Source organism: Fistularia commersonii, chromosome 2 (assembly GCF_037954325.1).
Source record: "Fistularia commersonii isolate RoL2024-O1a breed Wild chromosome 2, RoL_Fcom_v1.0, whole genome shotgun sequence".
Taxonomy (NCBI): Eukaryota; Metazoa; Chordata; class Actinopteri; order Syngnathiformes; family Fistulariidae; genus Fistularia; species Fistularia commersonii.
This window is the reverse complement of record NC_141285.1, coordinates 3,262,393-3,279,824: the sequence shown is the minus strand read 5'-3', so window position 1 is coordinate 3,279,824 and position 17,432 is coordinate 3,262,393. Positions and strand designations below refer to the sequence as shown.

Genomic DNA, 17,432 nt, shown 5'->3' with positions numbered 1-17,432 from the left:
GATTTTCCGTGTCTAACATTGGTCTGAAATAACTGGCAAAATATGAGCAATTTGGCAGCATTTTACTTTGGAAAACCTCCCCTAATAAATTAAAATGAGAAACTGTATTTTGGAAGGGAAATTAATTTTCCAATTGCTAGGCGTGAGTATGTGAATAAATGATTTAAATACAAATTGCACCGCAACATCTTTTGTTAAAAATAAATTGCATCATTTTGTTCATCATGAAATCCTAACTTTCAACAAAGTGCCCTAAAAAAAACCCTCTTCTCTTCTCGTGCCGCCACATTATCGTGGTGGAGGGGTTTGTGTGTCCCGGAGATCCCCAGGAGCTATGTTTTCGGGGGCTTTATGCCCCTGGTAGGGTCAAGAAGACTCCCAAATGATGAAAAAGACAAATGGACCTGGTTATCCTTGCCTGGTTGTGGGTCACCAGGGCCCGTCCCTGGAGCCAGCCCAGGGGCGAGCACCTGGTGGTCGGGCCGGGCTGAGTTGAAAAGAGCAACCTGGGTCCCCCTTCCCTTGGGCTGAACATCCTCAGGAGGGGTAAGGGGGTCAGGTGCTATGTGAGCTGGTTTGTGGCCGGAGCGGCGAACTTTGGCGGTCCAATCCGTGGCTGCAGAAGCTGGCTCTAGGAACATGGAACGTTACCTCACTTGCGGGTAAAGAGCCTGAGCTTGTGCAAGAGGCTGAGAGGTTCCGACTAGATATAGTCTGACCCACCTCAACGCATGGCTTGGGCTCTGGAACCAGGCCTCTTGGGGGAAGTTTGACTTTTCCACTCTGGAGTTGCCCCCAGTGAAGGGCACCGGGCAGATTTGGGCATATTGATTGCCACCCGCATGTTAGGGTACAACCCGGTGGACAAGAGGGTAGCCTACCTCCACCCCTATGTTGGGGGACAGGTTCTGATTGTTGTGGGTGCCAATGCACCCAACAGCGGTTCAGACTACCCACCCTCTTTGGGGTTCCTAGAGGGACTGCCTGAGAGCACGCTTGTCTGGGACTCCCTCATCTTACTGGAGGACTTCGATGCTCCCGTGGGAAGAAAGATCTGGTAAGGAGGTATTGGAAGGAGCATTCAGCTGAATGCGAAGCAGTCCAGATGAGGATCAGCACCTTCAAATGGTTCCATGATTCTCAGCCGGAAACAGGTGGGGTGGACACTCCTGGTCGGGGAGGAGGTCCTGCCCCAAGTGGAGAACATCAGGTATCTTGAGGTCTTATTCACGAATGACGGAAGGATGGAACGGGAGATTGACAGGCAGACCGGTGAAGAAGGAGCCGTCCTACCCTCACTTATGGTCACGAGCTGTGGGTTGGGACCAAAAGATCAAGGTGACAGACTCCCGAGTAGAGTCGCTGCTCCTCCACGGGGAGAGAAGTTAGATGAGGTGGCTCGGACATCCGGTTAGGATGCCTCCCGGACGTTTCCCCGGTGAGGCGATCCAGGCATGTCCAACCGGGAGAAGGTCCAAGAGAAGCCCCAGGACAAGCTGAAGAGACTATGCCACCTTTAACATTTCAATCCCCTGCAGCATCGGTATCAAACGCGAAAGTTAAACTCTCGATACAAGGAGTCGACATACCAACTTTCCTCAACGGAGAGCGAATGCAACCCGTAGATTTTCTGCAACTGGCTGATCTGATTAAAGCGGTGAATTTAATATTTGCCTTTTGTGAATAGTGGCTAAAACAGTGTATATATTATTGCTGTAATTGCTTTAGTAGGTTCTCGAGTTTGCAGTTACAGGTGTCACAAAACATTTCAAGAGGCCAAAGTATGTTTTCTACATGAAGCCCACGTCTGAAGTGGTGTGGCAGTGAAGATCTCTTAGCCTATTTATTATTGAATTTTTGATGTAACCCTCCCGGTAGCAATTCAATTCTTGGATGCTCCATGTGTTGCTTTCCAAGGAGCACGAGGAACATCACAATGCATACCCATCACCTGAGGTCAATATGATCTCAGGCAATGCTGCTCCTTGCTGACCTCCCTTACCAGCCAGCTATATCACGGCGTGAAAACAAACTGTCGCCAATAATTCGCTACCCTACCACAGCCATGGGAACCATTCGAGCACGAAAACTGTGTGTGTCGTTTAATTTGATCTTACAGTGAACCGAGGATTAATGAGAAAAGAAATTGCATAAACACAGCCAGAAGCATACAAGTCATTAACCCACAACAAGGACAACAAAGGGGTAGTGAAACGCAGACACTCATCAGACAAACACCTTGGGCTTCAAAGAAGAGTCAAAGGGCCTGTAAGAGTCATGTGAGCAATAGATATACAAAAAAAAAAAAAAAACAACAACAAAACAATGAGTTTGCTCACTCGTTCAACGCAGACTCAGTTTGGCTTCTTCCCCTTGAAAGGGTCAAATACCATTGACACTTTAGGTGAGAACAAACTCTAATAAGAGCACACCTGCCTTGGCTTCTAATCGCAATGGTCGCTTGTGGTTGTATTTTTCCCCGTTCGTAACTTCACACCCAGTTCTCAGTAATCTCATGCTGCCCACTTCCAATTTAATGCAAAATGCCAAGTGACCAAGATTCCCATTTGCCTACCATCTCCATTCGCCCGGTCCGGTTTGCATAATCAGTGAATGACAATCAAGGAGTCATAGATAAATGGTACAATTCTCTTAGGTCTGGTCTACACTGGATTAGCTGATCCCTGATTTATTTTGTTTGTTTACCCCTGGTTCACTTTATATTTGAAAAACCATCTTTTAAATAGAGCTGTTTTCTGTTAAGGTGCACTTTCCTCGTGCGTATTTATTAGTCGCACTTCCCGTCTGCTGTTCAGATGGGTGTATTCAAATGATCAAACCTCATCCGCCTCATAGCCATTCTCTTCTCTCCTTACCCAATAAGTCTGCCGAATGTTCTCCATCAGTGAGATGCTACTTTAAATTCACTCCTTCATTATTTTCAATATTTGTCGACCAACTGTGTTATTTCTGTCACTGTGCATTTGGATGATTTGGTACCCCCATACTTCGATTTATTTACCATAGCGCACCGCTTCTCTGCCGCTGCTAATGATGTTTTCACTCCGGATTTAGCTCGGCGCAACACCTTTTCACCATTTTTATCGAAAGGTTAAAATGTTCAGTTTTGCATCTCCATGACAACATCATATACCAGGGTAAAATCTCAGCTGCAAAAAAAAAATAGTCACGTTCATTTTTAATAGCAAAGTAGTATCACATGTTTGGCCAAAAGACAGGAAGTAGTTCATTCTGTAGGCCATTTTAATGGATTGAAAAGGTGGTTATTAGCTGTTGAGCTGGAAATGTTTGAGTGAGGTGAGGGAATTGCTCTCACAGCTTGTTGCCACACAATGGAAGAAACTGATTACATAGGCCTTATATGATATGACATTGGGACCTTAATGGGCTCCCCGCACACAAAATATGTTCCGTGTCCTGAGATTGAGAACTGCCTTGCTGATGTGAATAAATACCGTGGATTACTATGCTTCAGGCACAGAAGGGCTCAGAAACCTGACGCCATCAATATACAACAATGCAAAAAAAAAAAAAAAATGCCCCAAGCTGACTGACTGACTGATGAAATACAATTACATAGAACTGTCATGGTTTGCAAAAAACAACATGGGGTGTCAGCATGTTACAGACCTGGGTGTTTAAATACTCCATTAACAATGTTGTGACCTTCTGACCCCCAAAACTTACAGGACTACACGGCTACTATTTTCCTCCGCCAGCGTTGGACCGACGAACGTCTGGTGTTTGAGGGCAACAAGAGCCTGAGCCTGGATGGGCGGCTCGTGGAGCTCCTTTGGGTCCCCGACACCTTCATCGTGGACTCCAAGAAGTCCTTTCTCCATGACATCACCGTGGAAAACCGTCTGATTCGCATCTTCCCAAACGGGACCGTCCTTTACGCACTGAGGTAGGATCGTGACTGTCGGTGTATCGTTTGATCATTTTGTATTTCGACGTAAAAGTGGGCCGCGGGGTAAAGGAATAAAAGAGAGGGTTGAACTTTAGATGGGACGACTGCAAAAGCAGACGGTCGGGTAAATTCTCTTCATTGATCGTGAAGTGAAGAGAGGGACGAAGTCATTTGTCAATACTTTTGCAGCTTACAGGACTTTCAATGCAATTAAAAAACAAAAAAATATTTTTTCATGATATTCTAATATTTTGCGATAGGATTTTTGAGTTTTCTTAAGATGTAAGCCGTAATCAGCAATATTACAATAATAAAAGGCTTGCAATATTTCAGTTGATTTGCAATGAATCCAGAATGGATGATATTTTTGTTTTTGTAATTGCGTTACAGAAGATAAAGAACTTTATCACAATATTCTAATTTTCTGAGACAGTCCCGTATATCTGGGTACTCATCTTTAACTATTTATGCAAGCTTTTTACCAAGGTTACTACCGGTGTTGACTTTCTACCGACCGAAAAACGCTGCCCTTTATCGCAAAAAATAAAAATAGAGAAACATAATGTAAAAAAATCAAGACATTTTTGATCTGCTACATGCTACTAGTTGCAAATATGTTGCAGTAGTCGTGCGGAAGCAGCGCTACAATTTCAGAAACACATTCCTTTGTCATGGCGGCAGCGTCGGCCTTTTCTGCATCAAACAGTAAATGTCCTTTTTTACCAAGTGTCAAAAAGAGGCTATAGTTCTCCAAACATGCCTGAAGCTCAAACACAGCAGAGCTAAGATAAAAGAAAAAAAAAAAAAAACTTTTTCATGATATTCTAATATTTTGCGATAGAATTTTTGAGTTTTCTTAAGATGTAAGCCATAATCAGCAATATTAAAATAATAAAAGGCTTGCAATATTTCAGTTGATTTGTAATGAATCCAGAATGTATGACATTTTTGTTTTTTTTTTGTAATTGCATTACAGAAGATAAAGAACTTAATCACAATATTCTAATTTTCTGTGACAGTCCTGTATAAAAAAGACCCTGAATTAGTAATACCAAAATTCACAATATACCATTTCATGGAAATGTAGGCACAAAATGTGAATGGTATATTTGGTATGAATGATTTCTCAGCGGATTATAACAGTCTGGATATATTGTGTAGGTGTAAAGTTCTTTATCTTCTGTAATACAATTAAAAAAACAAAAAATATTTTTTCATGATATTCTAATATTTTGCGATAGGATTTTTGAGTTTTCTTAAGATGTAAGCCATAATCAGCAATATTAAAATAATAGTCTGCAATATTTCAGTTGATTTGGAATGACTCCAGAATGTATGATATTTTTGTTTTTATAATTGCATTACAGAAGATAAAGAACTTTATCACAATATTCTAATTTTCTGAGATAGTCTTGTATATTGCTGTCTGAGCTAGGGTTTAACATCTGAGAAATACTTTGCAAGCTTCAGAAACGTGCATAACACGCACATTTTGATGAGAATTCACACCGATCACATGTTTTATGGAAAGCTTATCTGAATAGGGGTTTTGTTCAGGTGTTTTAAGCTTATGATGATGGGATTTGTTGTGCTACAGGACTGTCTCCGAAAATTAGAATATTGTGATAAAGTTCTTTATCTGCTGTCATGCAATTAAAAAAAATAAAAAAAAAAACTTTTTCACGATATTCTAATATTTTGAGATAGGATTTTTGAGTTTTCTTAAGATGTAAGCCATAATCAGCAATATTAAAATAATAAAAGGCTTGCAATATTTCAGTTGATTTGGAATGACTCCAGAATGTATGATATTTTCGTTTTTGTCATTGCATGACAGAAGATAAAGAACTTTATCACAATATTCCAATTTTCTGAGACAGTCCTGTATTACGTTCAGCTCACACTCTTAAGCCCCAGATCATGGATGGATTGTATAAGCTTTACAGTAGAACAACGAAAATGTGGCTCGTGACGCATCCTTACTTTTCGGAAAGCAGCTCTACGACTTTTGGGTGTCTTTGTTATTGCGCGACATCGCCTCATCCTCCAGTATCCATTCGTTGATCTGTTATTCTTTCTTGGTTTGCGTTCGTGCTGAACCTTTGCAACCAAAACAAGCTTTACTACGGCTGAGAGGACGCGAGGGAGGGCGGTGTGAAGTCATCTCTGAGAAACTAGAGAGAGTAAAACAAGCCAAAAAGGACGGTCAGCAGAGAGATGGCCAGCTTGGGGAATTCTGGGCCGTTGAAAGGGACAGGATAAAGTGAGAAATGTGAAGTGTTTGAGGAAAAGGACAGCTGTGGTAAATGTTTCAGTGCTCTGCCAGGGGGGGAATACATGAGAAAGCACTGAGACGACCGTGGGAGGAGCAGTTTAAAATGAAGATTCACTTCCAAGAATATTCACATTTGACATTTGTAGTTTAGAATAATCGCTTCTGTTTTTCCAAATAACACATTAAAGATTGAAAATGAATTGAAAAAGGATAGTGTATATTACCAGAATTATCCAAAAGGCAACTTTAAATTATTGATCTTCCTGACAAAATCAGAAATATAGTTCAATAGTATGAATCTTGATGAGACTTGATTATTCTAATAGAAGTTAGAAGAACGCTTCAAATGCTAAAAATACAGTTCCCTCAAGCACTTATTGGCGCTTAATAAAAAACATTTTAAACCAGCGGATCACATAAAAAATGATTTAGCTATGTAAGGTAAATATTTAACCATAAATAAACAAATGAATCAACAAAAAGTAACGCATTTGAAGATGGTGTCATGGTTGATTGGCGAAAATCATGAGAAGTTCATTAGTTAAGTAAAGTGTTGATGACATTTTTGATAATGATGAAAATTTGATGTGAAAAACCCCGTCAGCAATATATTAATAAAAAATAAAAACAAAACAATATATGTAAGTGTACCATTTCTTGTAACACGTTGCATGTAAACTAAATACCCACACATTGTATATTTCATGGATTATATCTTGTTTATCTTTTATTCACTCGCTCTAAAAACATGTTCGTAAAATTTTAGGTAACGTCAATACTTTTTCATTTCAGCCACGCTGAATTATTAATTTCGATTTTGGCTTAACGGCTCTCGTGTGTCTAAATAGATTTGCCAATTCCTCAAAAAGAAAAGGTGATTCATTCAGGAAATGATCAAAAAAATTTTCTTTCATTTCCTCCGGCAGCCATATTGTGTTATTGATTTTCCCCAAAATCTCCAATATTTGTTCTTTCCCTTGATGGATTTTGTGACTCGTGACATTTTATTGTATTAGAGGGGCAGCGAGGAGAGGCGGTTGAATAATGGTGTGAGGATGATTGTGCTACTTTAGGTAGACACCCCTGGCAGGTGCAGCAAGTGGACCATGTCTAGTTGTAGTCTTGCTAAAATCCATCATGTTTTACGGCCTTTTTGTTGTTACCAGATGCTGCGATCATTAGGACAGCTTTTTCATCAATTTATCATTTCACTTTTCCAAAACATACTGGATGTATGTACTGGAAAAACCCCCACATCTTTAGTCAATTTGAAGTAAATAAAGAATACATTCGATATGATAGTAGTAATTCTAATGATAACACATGATAGAGAGTGTCATTTTCCATCAAGATGATATAAAAGCAACTCCATCCCATCAACTTCTCAGATGCAGGTAGGTAAGAATAAGAATAACTTTATTTATCCCGAAGGAAATTGTCGTGCCAGAGTTTCAAGGAAAACATAACAATAATAAATAATGGTAGGAAATTGTATAAACAGTATAAAAAAGGGCGAGCAATAAGAAATACAAATAAAACTATAAAGTGTCAAAGTAACAAGTCAAGGCTATAAAGTGTCTTAAGTTCAAAAGACTACGTAAGTAACATTGCTGTTTTAGCCCTGTTTTTTTTTGTCTTTACCTATTTATATTGTATGTGTTTTCCTCGGTAGTTATTGGGTCATTGTCACTGAGTATTTTTATTATTTATTTTAATCTTGTATTTTTATTTACTTATTTATCCATTTATTTTCTGCACAAATATCTTGGCCCATTGTGTCACATTTATATTTTCTTTTTCGCCGCGTGCAATCACAAATGCAAAGGCGCATTGTCCTTTCAGTCATCTGTCTCTGCATAGCAACAAGACAGTTTTGTTTGTCTTTATCTCATAGGGTCTGGTGTTGCCATGGAGAGTTTGCAACACGATTTAATCCTGTCCTGGAAATGAAATAAAAGCAATCACCTGACTGTTTTTAGAAATCCCCATTAATCCCGATTTTTTTTTTTTTTTTTACAAACTCGTGCTCTAGCTACTCCGTTCTACTCAGGTTGATCAATAACCAATACATGTATGCCTTTCAGGATTACCACCACCGTGGCCTGCAACATGGACCTGACCAAGTACCCGATGGACAAGCAGACCTGTACATTACAATTGGAAAGCTGTAAGGACACTTCACACTCGATTATGAAACCGTGGCAGCGGACTTGGTGGGTGGGCGAGATTTCAAATGAATTTGATCAAACTAAAGGATCAAAAAAAAGATCATTTTCTCTCATCTTCCAAAAAATTGTGTCCGCGCAAGTGCTCGCAAGCGCTTGTGCGTAGACGACTACATGTTACTGTCACACAGGCGGACAAAAAAAAAAAAAAAAGGGCCAATTCAGGGCATGATGTCGCGCTCCTCCTCGTGTTCCCGTCTACTGTTCGTCTCGCTCCCGGGATTTACACTCGGAGGAGTCCATTGTGTTTGTGTTTGTTACGCAAAGATACACAACAATACAGGGTTTAGACTATTCAGAAAAGTGACTACAGGCATATGAAGAGGACATTTGCTACAACAGTATAAGCCTCAGTTGCGATAACTCCGGCTTCAACCAAAATGGGTTAAAAATAATAAGTAAATAAATACATTTTATTATATCGGAACCCTGGTTGACAACTGCCTGCTGCAGTTATTTATTAAACAATATTGAACCGGGGAATATAGGCTTTAAGAAATTCAGTTTGTTGTTGTTATTTGTGAGGGATTGCATTTTTACATTTGATCTATTTACAATTAATTAACTATGAATTCCCGGTCTCTCCGGCCGGAGAAGAATTCACAGGAATCCCCGCAATGCGGTAGCCGGACATTTTTCAGACAAACAGGAACCTGTAAAACTCCAGTCCCTGCGTTTGTTTTCAAATGAATCAGCGTAATTAGCTTTGTGACATGCCTGGAATAAACAATTGCAAAACTAATGAATGTAGCAAATCAAAAATGGAACTAGCGGTAGCACATCTGAAACAAAATGACCCGATTAATTAGATAATCCCGAGCGCGTCATGAGATGCACCGTGAGTACATCACACTGCTAAAAAGTGAAAAAATAAATAATAGTTATAGAATATATATACAGGACTGTCTCAGAAAATTAGAATATTGTGATAAAGTTCTTCTGTCATGCAATTAAAAACCAAAAATTACTTTTTCATGATATTCTAATATTTTGAGTTTTCTTAAGATGTAAGCCATAATCAGCAATATTAAAATAATAAAGGCTCGCAAAATTTCAGTTGTTTTGTAATGGATCCAGAATGTATGACATTTTTGTTTTTGTAATTGCATTACAGAAGATAAAGAACTTTATCACAATATTCTAATTTTCTGAGACAGTCCTGTGTACGGGACAACAAATGAAAACAACCGCTAGATTTCTCTACACAAAACAATATTTTTGGCTAATATTTAATTGGGAAATATCAACGTCGCCACCATTTTGAATGGAAACTGCTCTAATTCTCTTGGAAAAAAAAGTACAATTTTGATTTCCTGTACAATATTCTAATTTTCTGAGACAGTCCTATATATGGGACAACAAATGAAAACAACCGCTAGATTTCTCTACACAAAACAATATTTTTGGCTAATATTTAATTGGAAAATATCAACGTCGCCACCATTTTGAATGGAAACTGCTCTAATTCTCTTGGAAAAAAAAGTACAATTTTGATTTCCTGTACAATATTCTAATTTTCTGAGACAGTTCTATATATGGGACAACAAATGAAAACAACCGCTAGATTTCTCTACACAAAACAATATTTTTGGCTAATATTTAATTGGAAAATATCAACGTCGCCACCATTTTGAATGGAAACTGCTCTAATTCTCTTGAAAAAAAGTACAATTTTGATTTCCTGTAATTTCATGTTTTTATTCTATCCCAAAATTGTGCATGTTGGATATATTGACTTCTTCTGTTGGTTATGAGTATCTACCCCTCTTTGGTTGCAGTGTGTTGACCTACAAAGTTCTTCTCAAAGTGCAGGATATTTAAATACTCGCCTTGTTCCTGATAGGGAACCCACTCAATCCTACAAATCCCTCAAAATCAAATGAATATTTTAAGAATGCAAACTTCTCTGCTCCTAAGCCGTGAGATCTGCTTAATCTTTCTTCAAAAAAAAAAAAAAAAAAAATTAAAAATTCTCAGCTCGATATTGAGTGATTTACCTCAATTCGGTTTAATGATGATTTCGGCGATATCGATTGATTTTTTTTTTGGCCGAGGAAGGCAAGGATTGTGAAGCCGAAGAGGTTCCCGTCTCTGCGTCTTCCCTCCCTCGCTCATCTGCCATCTTTGCTTTTCAGCCTTTCTTTAATGACAACCCGCCACGCTAAGCTAATTCTGATCCCTGACAGAAGCCCACCAGGACCTCGGTGCCAAAATAAAACATTTAACAGGAGCACCAGCCCTACTTAGCAGACAAAAAGACATCTGGAGGTTGACGTTAGGTAACTGAAAGGATGACGGATCCTTTCTCTGCCGCTTTCATTATTCCGAGCTAAATATCTGCATATCGGTCTCTTTCTTCCATCCGTCCCGCAGTTGCTCTCATCAAACTCTCCTCTCGCTCTCTTTCTTTTCTGCTCCAGTCCTCTTTCCCCCCCCCCCCCTTGTTTTTACTCTCGGTCTCCATGTGAAGATGCATTCAAGGATTTATTTCTTTTAAACCGGTGCCAAAAGTGGATCCTTTTGCACAGGAGGGGATCTATGAAGGAGGAAAGCTCACATTTGCGGTGAAATATTGAGTGCGTTTTGAGTTTGTGGACGGTTACGATCCGTTTTGAGCTTTTTTTTTTTTTTTTTTTTTTCAAATTTATCAGGGGTAAATGAGTCAAATTGTTTTTAATTCAAGGACTCAAAAGAGAGTAGAAGGTTAAAAGCTGCAATCAGTTATATTTCCTTACTTTCTAGATGATGTCAAGGCTTCGGGTCAGGAAAATAACGAGTTCTTCTGGCAAGTGATGGAGAAATATGGATTCTCATGACCGATCGGCGTTAATGTTCTTCAATAAGAATAAGAATATCTTTATCTATCCAGAGGGAAATTGTTGAGCCAGAGCTTCAAGTAAAACTTAACAATAATAAATAATAGTAGGAAATTGTATAAATAGTTAAAAAAAAAAAAAAAAAAAAAAGGGGGGTGGGGGGATAAGAAATACAAATAAAACTATAAAGTGTCAAAGTCAAGGCTTTAAATTGTTATAATGTCTTCAGTGCAAAGATTTGAAGATTCCCTGCAGGTGAAAGAAGACCAGACCGCGCTCGGAGTTGGTCGGCGCCTTCTCGTCGATAATAAAACGTGCAGACGGAAAGCAAATGTAACTGAGGCGGTTAGACTACGAAGTTGGAACAGCAAACACTCCTTATTCTCTTGCTCCCTCTGCAGATGTGTTTCAAAAATGCACCAGAGACATTCATCTCCGGATCGTGCCGCGAGTCCTGGATCTTGGAGAAGAACCACCGCCGCACTCCTTATTTGTTGATACGGTTACAGCGTAATTACATAGCACATTCAGAAGCGTAGAACACTTTGCCGTGGCATATTTGACAGGATTAATTCTGCATGCCCTCTCATTCCAAGTTTTATTTGGGTTATCTAGGCTCTCTAGGGCCCGGTGCAATATGCATGATTAGCCCGTCATGGTACGAGGCAAGAGTTAGCTTAGCTTTTCATCAGGACTTCTTTTTTTTTTTTCCTCGCCCTTTGAAGAATCAAGTTAACACCAGAAATGCATTTCCATTTGTGATTTCTGTTGGTTCTCCTCCAGTCAAACTATGTCAACGTGAACACTGGGAGAATATTCTATTCGGACTATGACTATATGTATATGCATTAAAGATTAAGCATGTTTTTTTTTAAAAGCTGTGTTTTGGTGCTGACATGCCACGCTGGTTTCGGTCGCCCTATTAACGGCAAACGTAGTGACGCGTTAGCAGCGAAAGGCCTAAACCGTCGCATATTCAACTCAAATGTGCCTGCTATTTATTTAACCGCCCAACATAACCTTTTACTTCTGTGCTTTCCAATTCACTCATGCCAAACGTACAACTTTCGCTAATATTTTGCATGAGCGTGACTTGTATTCCCAAACAAGTCATCCATGAGAGAGCCAGACATTAATATGCCATTTAGCATCCCAAGATGACACAGCTATTGCTAATGTAAAACTATTGTAGCCAAATAATTAATAGAATTTTCATTAACAACATTGTAGCATTAGAAGTCGTCGGCCCGTCGTCCGCGGCTAATCCTGCACGCAAGGCGATCTCCGCTTCCGTCGGGCCGCGGGGTCACGTACCGAGACGCGACGTTCACCCTCTCTAGCCTGCAGACGATTTCGGAGTCGCCGGTCGGCAATTAATCTGCAAGCACGGTTCCGGTTCGTTGGAGGAAGAAGGAGGGAGAGCCGAGGACCGCGAATCCAGAGCAGAGAATTTCCTTTTTAATTTGTCTCTGTATATGCATTTTGTCGGCGCGTTTGTTTTTCCTCTTACAAAAGTCATTGTCGTTACCTTTTTTTTTTTTTTTTTTTTTTTTTTTTCTGCAGGGGGTTACAACATCAACGACGTTATGTTCTACTGGACGAGAGGGAACGAGTCGGTCAGCGGTCTGGACACCCTCCAGCTGGCTCAGTACACGGTCGAGGACCACTACACCTCCGTGTCAGAGGCCATCTACGAAACTGGTAAGAAAGACACGCATTTTATCTTTAAAAAAAAAATGTCAAACGAGAGGGATGTCCGTCAAAATGCCATTTCGATCGCCGTTCCGTTTATACGGCAAGAGGCTAGCTGTGTCGAAAAGTGCATTTTCTAGCGAGAAAAGCATTTTCTCAGAGCTATTTGGCGCGCGGTGACCAACCGTGGTCAATCGTCGCGGGGACCAACAGAAAACATAATATTTATCGAATATTTGTCTAACACCGTCATTATGCTCGTTTCATTTTCGCCGATGATTTCCATCATAAAAACACCTGACTGAGTTCTCTTCCTTTCCGGTAAAGGTCACTACCCAAAGCTGGTTTTCCACTTTGAGCTTAAGAGGAGCATCTTGTACTTCATCCTGGAGACATACGTCCCCTCCAGCCTGCTTGTTGTCCTCTCCTGGGTCTCCTTCTGGATCTCCCTGTCTTCTGTTCCAGCTCGTATTTGTATAGGTACAGCCAGAAAAAGTCCCTCTTAATGGGACACGTCGCACCTCTCGCCATTTCATATATTGTACGTAATTAGATCCCTAGATTCCTGTTATACTCAGACTCGCATCTGGCGATTTACACATCGGTCGCATCATAGTTCGCACTTTTAAACCGATTTCCGTCCCTCCCTCTTGAGAGTCCCGAGTCAAACAAGTTGAAGAGAATCTCTGTGACAGTGTTATTTAGCAAATCTATCCCAGCATAGCTTTGTTCTGTCGAATTATATCCACCGCACGCCCGGGGGGCCCGAATGCTAAACAAACAGATCCTGAATCTGTGCTACTTTCATGACACGCCGGATCTGCGGCGATTCGTTTGAGAGAGGTGCGTTTCGGAAGGGCTCTGTGTCAGCTTCTGGAGTTTTGTCATCGATGTGACGCTGCCAGGCAACTGCGCAATGTCAGTGAGGACATTGTTCCCTCCTTATAAACAAAAACGTACATTGTTTACCTGCAATAGATCCTTTTAGGCTATATTTTAAGCTTATTTTCTAGCTCTCACTTGCGCCAAACACGTAAAATGCATCATCCGGAATTTTCATTAAAACAAAAAAAAAAAAGCTGGTTGCCTAGAAATCTAGTTCGCACCTGAAGGGATGTGTTATGGAAAAAAAAAAAAAAAAAAACTTGACGTCTCAATTTATAGTCACTGCACATTAAGGCCCGGAGAGTTTATTATCTGATGCATAATAATGATTCAACCTCTCATTGGATTCTGCACTGTCATATGTAAATGCATTTTTCAAATTTAATTGTCTGCCTCCCTGGGTGTTCAACTCACTAAATAATTAACCTGGTAAAGGATTAGAGCAGTATGTATCCCAGTTAGTTTGGCAAGTTACGCCATAACATGCAGCTTCTTCAAACATGGCCTCCAGTCGCTCAGCCAAATGTATATTAATACACAAGTGACGCTCGAATTTCATCCCCTCCTGCTGGTGTGAAACTATCTTTCATGTTGATGTTCACTTATTGATAACAGAAATAACATCCGCTGGCTAACTGTAAGGCTGATTATTCCGTGATTGGTTGTGCATTGATTACAATCCAGTACAATTTCATGACATTTTTAGATAGAAAAAAAAAAAAATGAAAGTTTGTAACAATTTTTTTTTTTTCCAAAATATTATTTAAATGCATTTGTATCTTGAACATTAACAACCCTATTCTGTTAGTTTAAAGTAAAAAGCACACTGATGGAAGGATATTTTGAAGCAAATATAGTTCTGATTTGACTTCAGTCCACCTGATGTTATTTGGTCCAATAACCGCGTCTCTAAAACAGATCAACCCCATGTCTAGAGGACAGGGCGCCAAAAATAAACAGAAAAACAACTCAACGCCTCCAGTGATGTGATTGCAATCCTCACAACAGCGTGCTAAAATTGCATTGGGAAAAGAAAGTTAGCATTAGCAAAACACTAAGTAGGACTCAAGCAATGGCGCTGGTTGGGGCACAAGTGTAGCAGCATCAAAATTAAAATTGTAAAAAATAAAATTAAATTATTAAAAAAAAAAAAGAAATATATATATATAAAAATGCTGAGGCTTTTTGTACCTAAAATTAATTGGTATGTATATATACCGATTAATTTTAGGTATAAAAAGTGATGTGCACTCCATCAAATGTTAAAAATACAGGTGTATATATATATCAATTATTTCAATTAATATATATTAATAATTAATAATTATATATTAATTATATGATTATCAATTAATATATATAATTTTTATATATTTATATATATATATATATATCAATTAATTTCAGGTACAAAAAGCCTCAGCATTTATATGATTATATTATATGGTATTAATCTGTCTATTTGGTGCCAAATCTGTCTGTCTGGTGCCTTTGTGTTGTGCATGTCTGTTTTGTTTAGGCGTGACCACGGTGCTGACCATGACCACCCTGATGATGGGGGCGCGCACGTCACTGCCCAACGCCAACTGCTTCATCAAGGCTATCGACGTCTACTTGGGAATCTGCTTCAGCTTCATCTTCGGCGCCCTGATCGAATACGCCGTGGCCCACTTTTGCACGCTCACATATGCAGACCCGCACACTCTGATGGTGAGACATTCCCAACCCTTCTGTTTTTTTAGAATAAGAATAAGAACAACTTTATTAATCCCGAAGGAAATTGCTATGCCAGAGTTACAGAAAATATAACAGTAATAAATAATAAAAGAAAAGGCAGAATTAGAAATAAAGATAAACTATAAACTATAAGGTGTCTCAGTGAAACTATTAAGTGTCTTAGTAAACAGTGATAAAACTATAAGTGTCTTAGTAACAAGTGAGGTAAGGAGTGCACAATAGTATGATAGAAGAGAAACTTGTAGTGTAGCTGTTATGAGATGAAATATTGCACATTTCTGAATATTGCACAATGAAATGAAATATTGCACAGTTTTTGTTTTTTTGTTTTTTTATCTGTTTAAACATCCCGTAAGCGGCGTTTTTTCCACAAAAACGTTATGCCCTCCGTGTGTGTGTGTGTGTCCCCCCTCCCCCCGCAGTACGGCCATCCGATGCACGACTTCGACGACGAAATGAACGGCATCGTCACCACGGTCTCCATCAACTCCGCCCGAGCCAAGAGACGCAAGGAACGGGCCAACTCTCCCTCGGTGGCTCCCGCTTCCACAGAACATTCTGTCAGCCCTTCCAGCCCCTCGGGCAGCGAGCCCAAGCCAGAGGCGACCCCTCCAGAGCCCACCAACTGGTGCCTCACCGTTCTGGCTACCCTTCGGAAAGTGCTGCGCTACATAAGCTGCTGTCACGTGGAGAACCCCCACCACATAGACAACTACTCAAGAGTCACCTTCCCTTTGTCCTTTGTCATGGTCAACCTTCTCTATTGGACATATTACCTGTATTTTTAACATTTGGTGGAGTGCACATTATTGTGAGTGAGCCAGAGCCTTTGTTTACACAAGAATTTTAAGTGATGTATTATTTCAGTGTGTTTTAGAACGAGCCTTTACTTATATGTGGACTCATGAGTTACGGTAGTGTACTTACACGGGATTGTTCTACTCATGCGGGACTTTCAGGAAATAAAGAGTCACGGCTTGAGCTTCATTTTAAAATATTATTACGTAATTAATTTGGGGTTTCGCTTTTAACGTCATGCAGCTTGTCGCCCCTGATCTAAGACAGAAAAGCAATATTTGGTCAATCATGGAAGTTGCTTACAAAAATTGAGATTAAGGCTTCTCATACTATATTTATTTTTATCGGAAATATATCCACACATGTTGGTTATGCTGCTGTGGAAAATGCAATTTATGGTATTTGTCTAAATTTTCTTGGATTTTTTTGAGGGCGCAGTGATACCTTTTTTAGTCTTTGTTTTAGTGGAATGATCGCTTTGTTAGACCTTTGTTACCCAATGAAATTAGGAAAAAAAAGCGGATGGAGGAAAAAAAAAAAAAAGGGGAATGAAATGGAGAACCGAGTCGATAAATCAGTCTCACAAGCATAATTTCTTCCAGCGATGGTACTGTATGTATCCATCATAGAAGAGAAAGCAAAACAGTCAAAAGTGTTGGACGTCAAACATGCATGAAATGACATTAAATAGTGAGCGAATTAGAAAGGCTGTGACAAACCGTGTGCTTTTACACTAGCAGAATAAACAGCTATTTAGTTGCAAAAAAAAAAAAAACTTATTTGTAATTTCTCCTGCTGGTGTCCACATACATCCTCATTCCTTGAAGCTTTTGCGGAAAGAGAAAAATAACAAAAAACAACTCATATAGGTGTTAAGGCCTTTTCACACGGAAGGTGATTGACATTTGTAATTCGTTTTCCACGGGAACCGGATCGGCGCAGGCGATCTGACAGGCGGTGGCGGCGAGTCGGGCCCCGTCCCTTCAAAATGTCTGCTTCCTGCCATCGATAAGACTCAATATGTGCAGAGCTTTTTTTTTTTTTTTCTTTTGTGATAAACGGAACATGCAGGT

General features: G+C 39.7%; 1 protein-coding gene across 3 annotated transcripts in view; it reads left to right on the top strand.

Moving 5' to 3' along the window:
• The window catches only part of LOC147236161 (gamma-aminobutyric acid receptor subunit pi), a 59,102-nt gene extending 41,968 nt beyond the window's left edge, over positions 1-17,134 (top strand). For 2 of the 3 annotated variants that reach the window (XM_086164582.1, XM_086164591.1), the window contains exons 5-10: positions 3,711-3,928; positions 8,291-8,373; positions 12,811-12,948; positions 13,267-13,419; positions 15,344-15,534; positions 15,984-17,134. In XM_086164582.1, the coding sequence (XP_086020708.1) occupies positions 3,711-3,928; positions 8,291-8,373; positions 12,811-12,948; positions 13,267-13,419; positions 15,344-15,534; positions 15,984-16,349 (1,149 nt within the window). In that variant the 3' untranslated portion in view covers positions 16,350-17,134. The remainder of the gene's footprint in view (positions 1-3,710; positions 3,929-8,290; positions 8,374-12,810; positions 12,949-13,266; positions 13,420-15,343; positions 15,535-15,983) is intronic. The other variant, XM_086164598.1, reaches the window with a different exon arrangement.
• Positions 17,135-17,432: the final 298 nt, after the last annotated feature.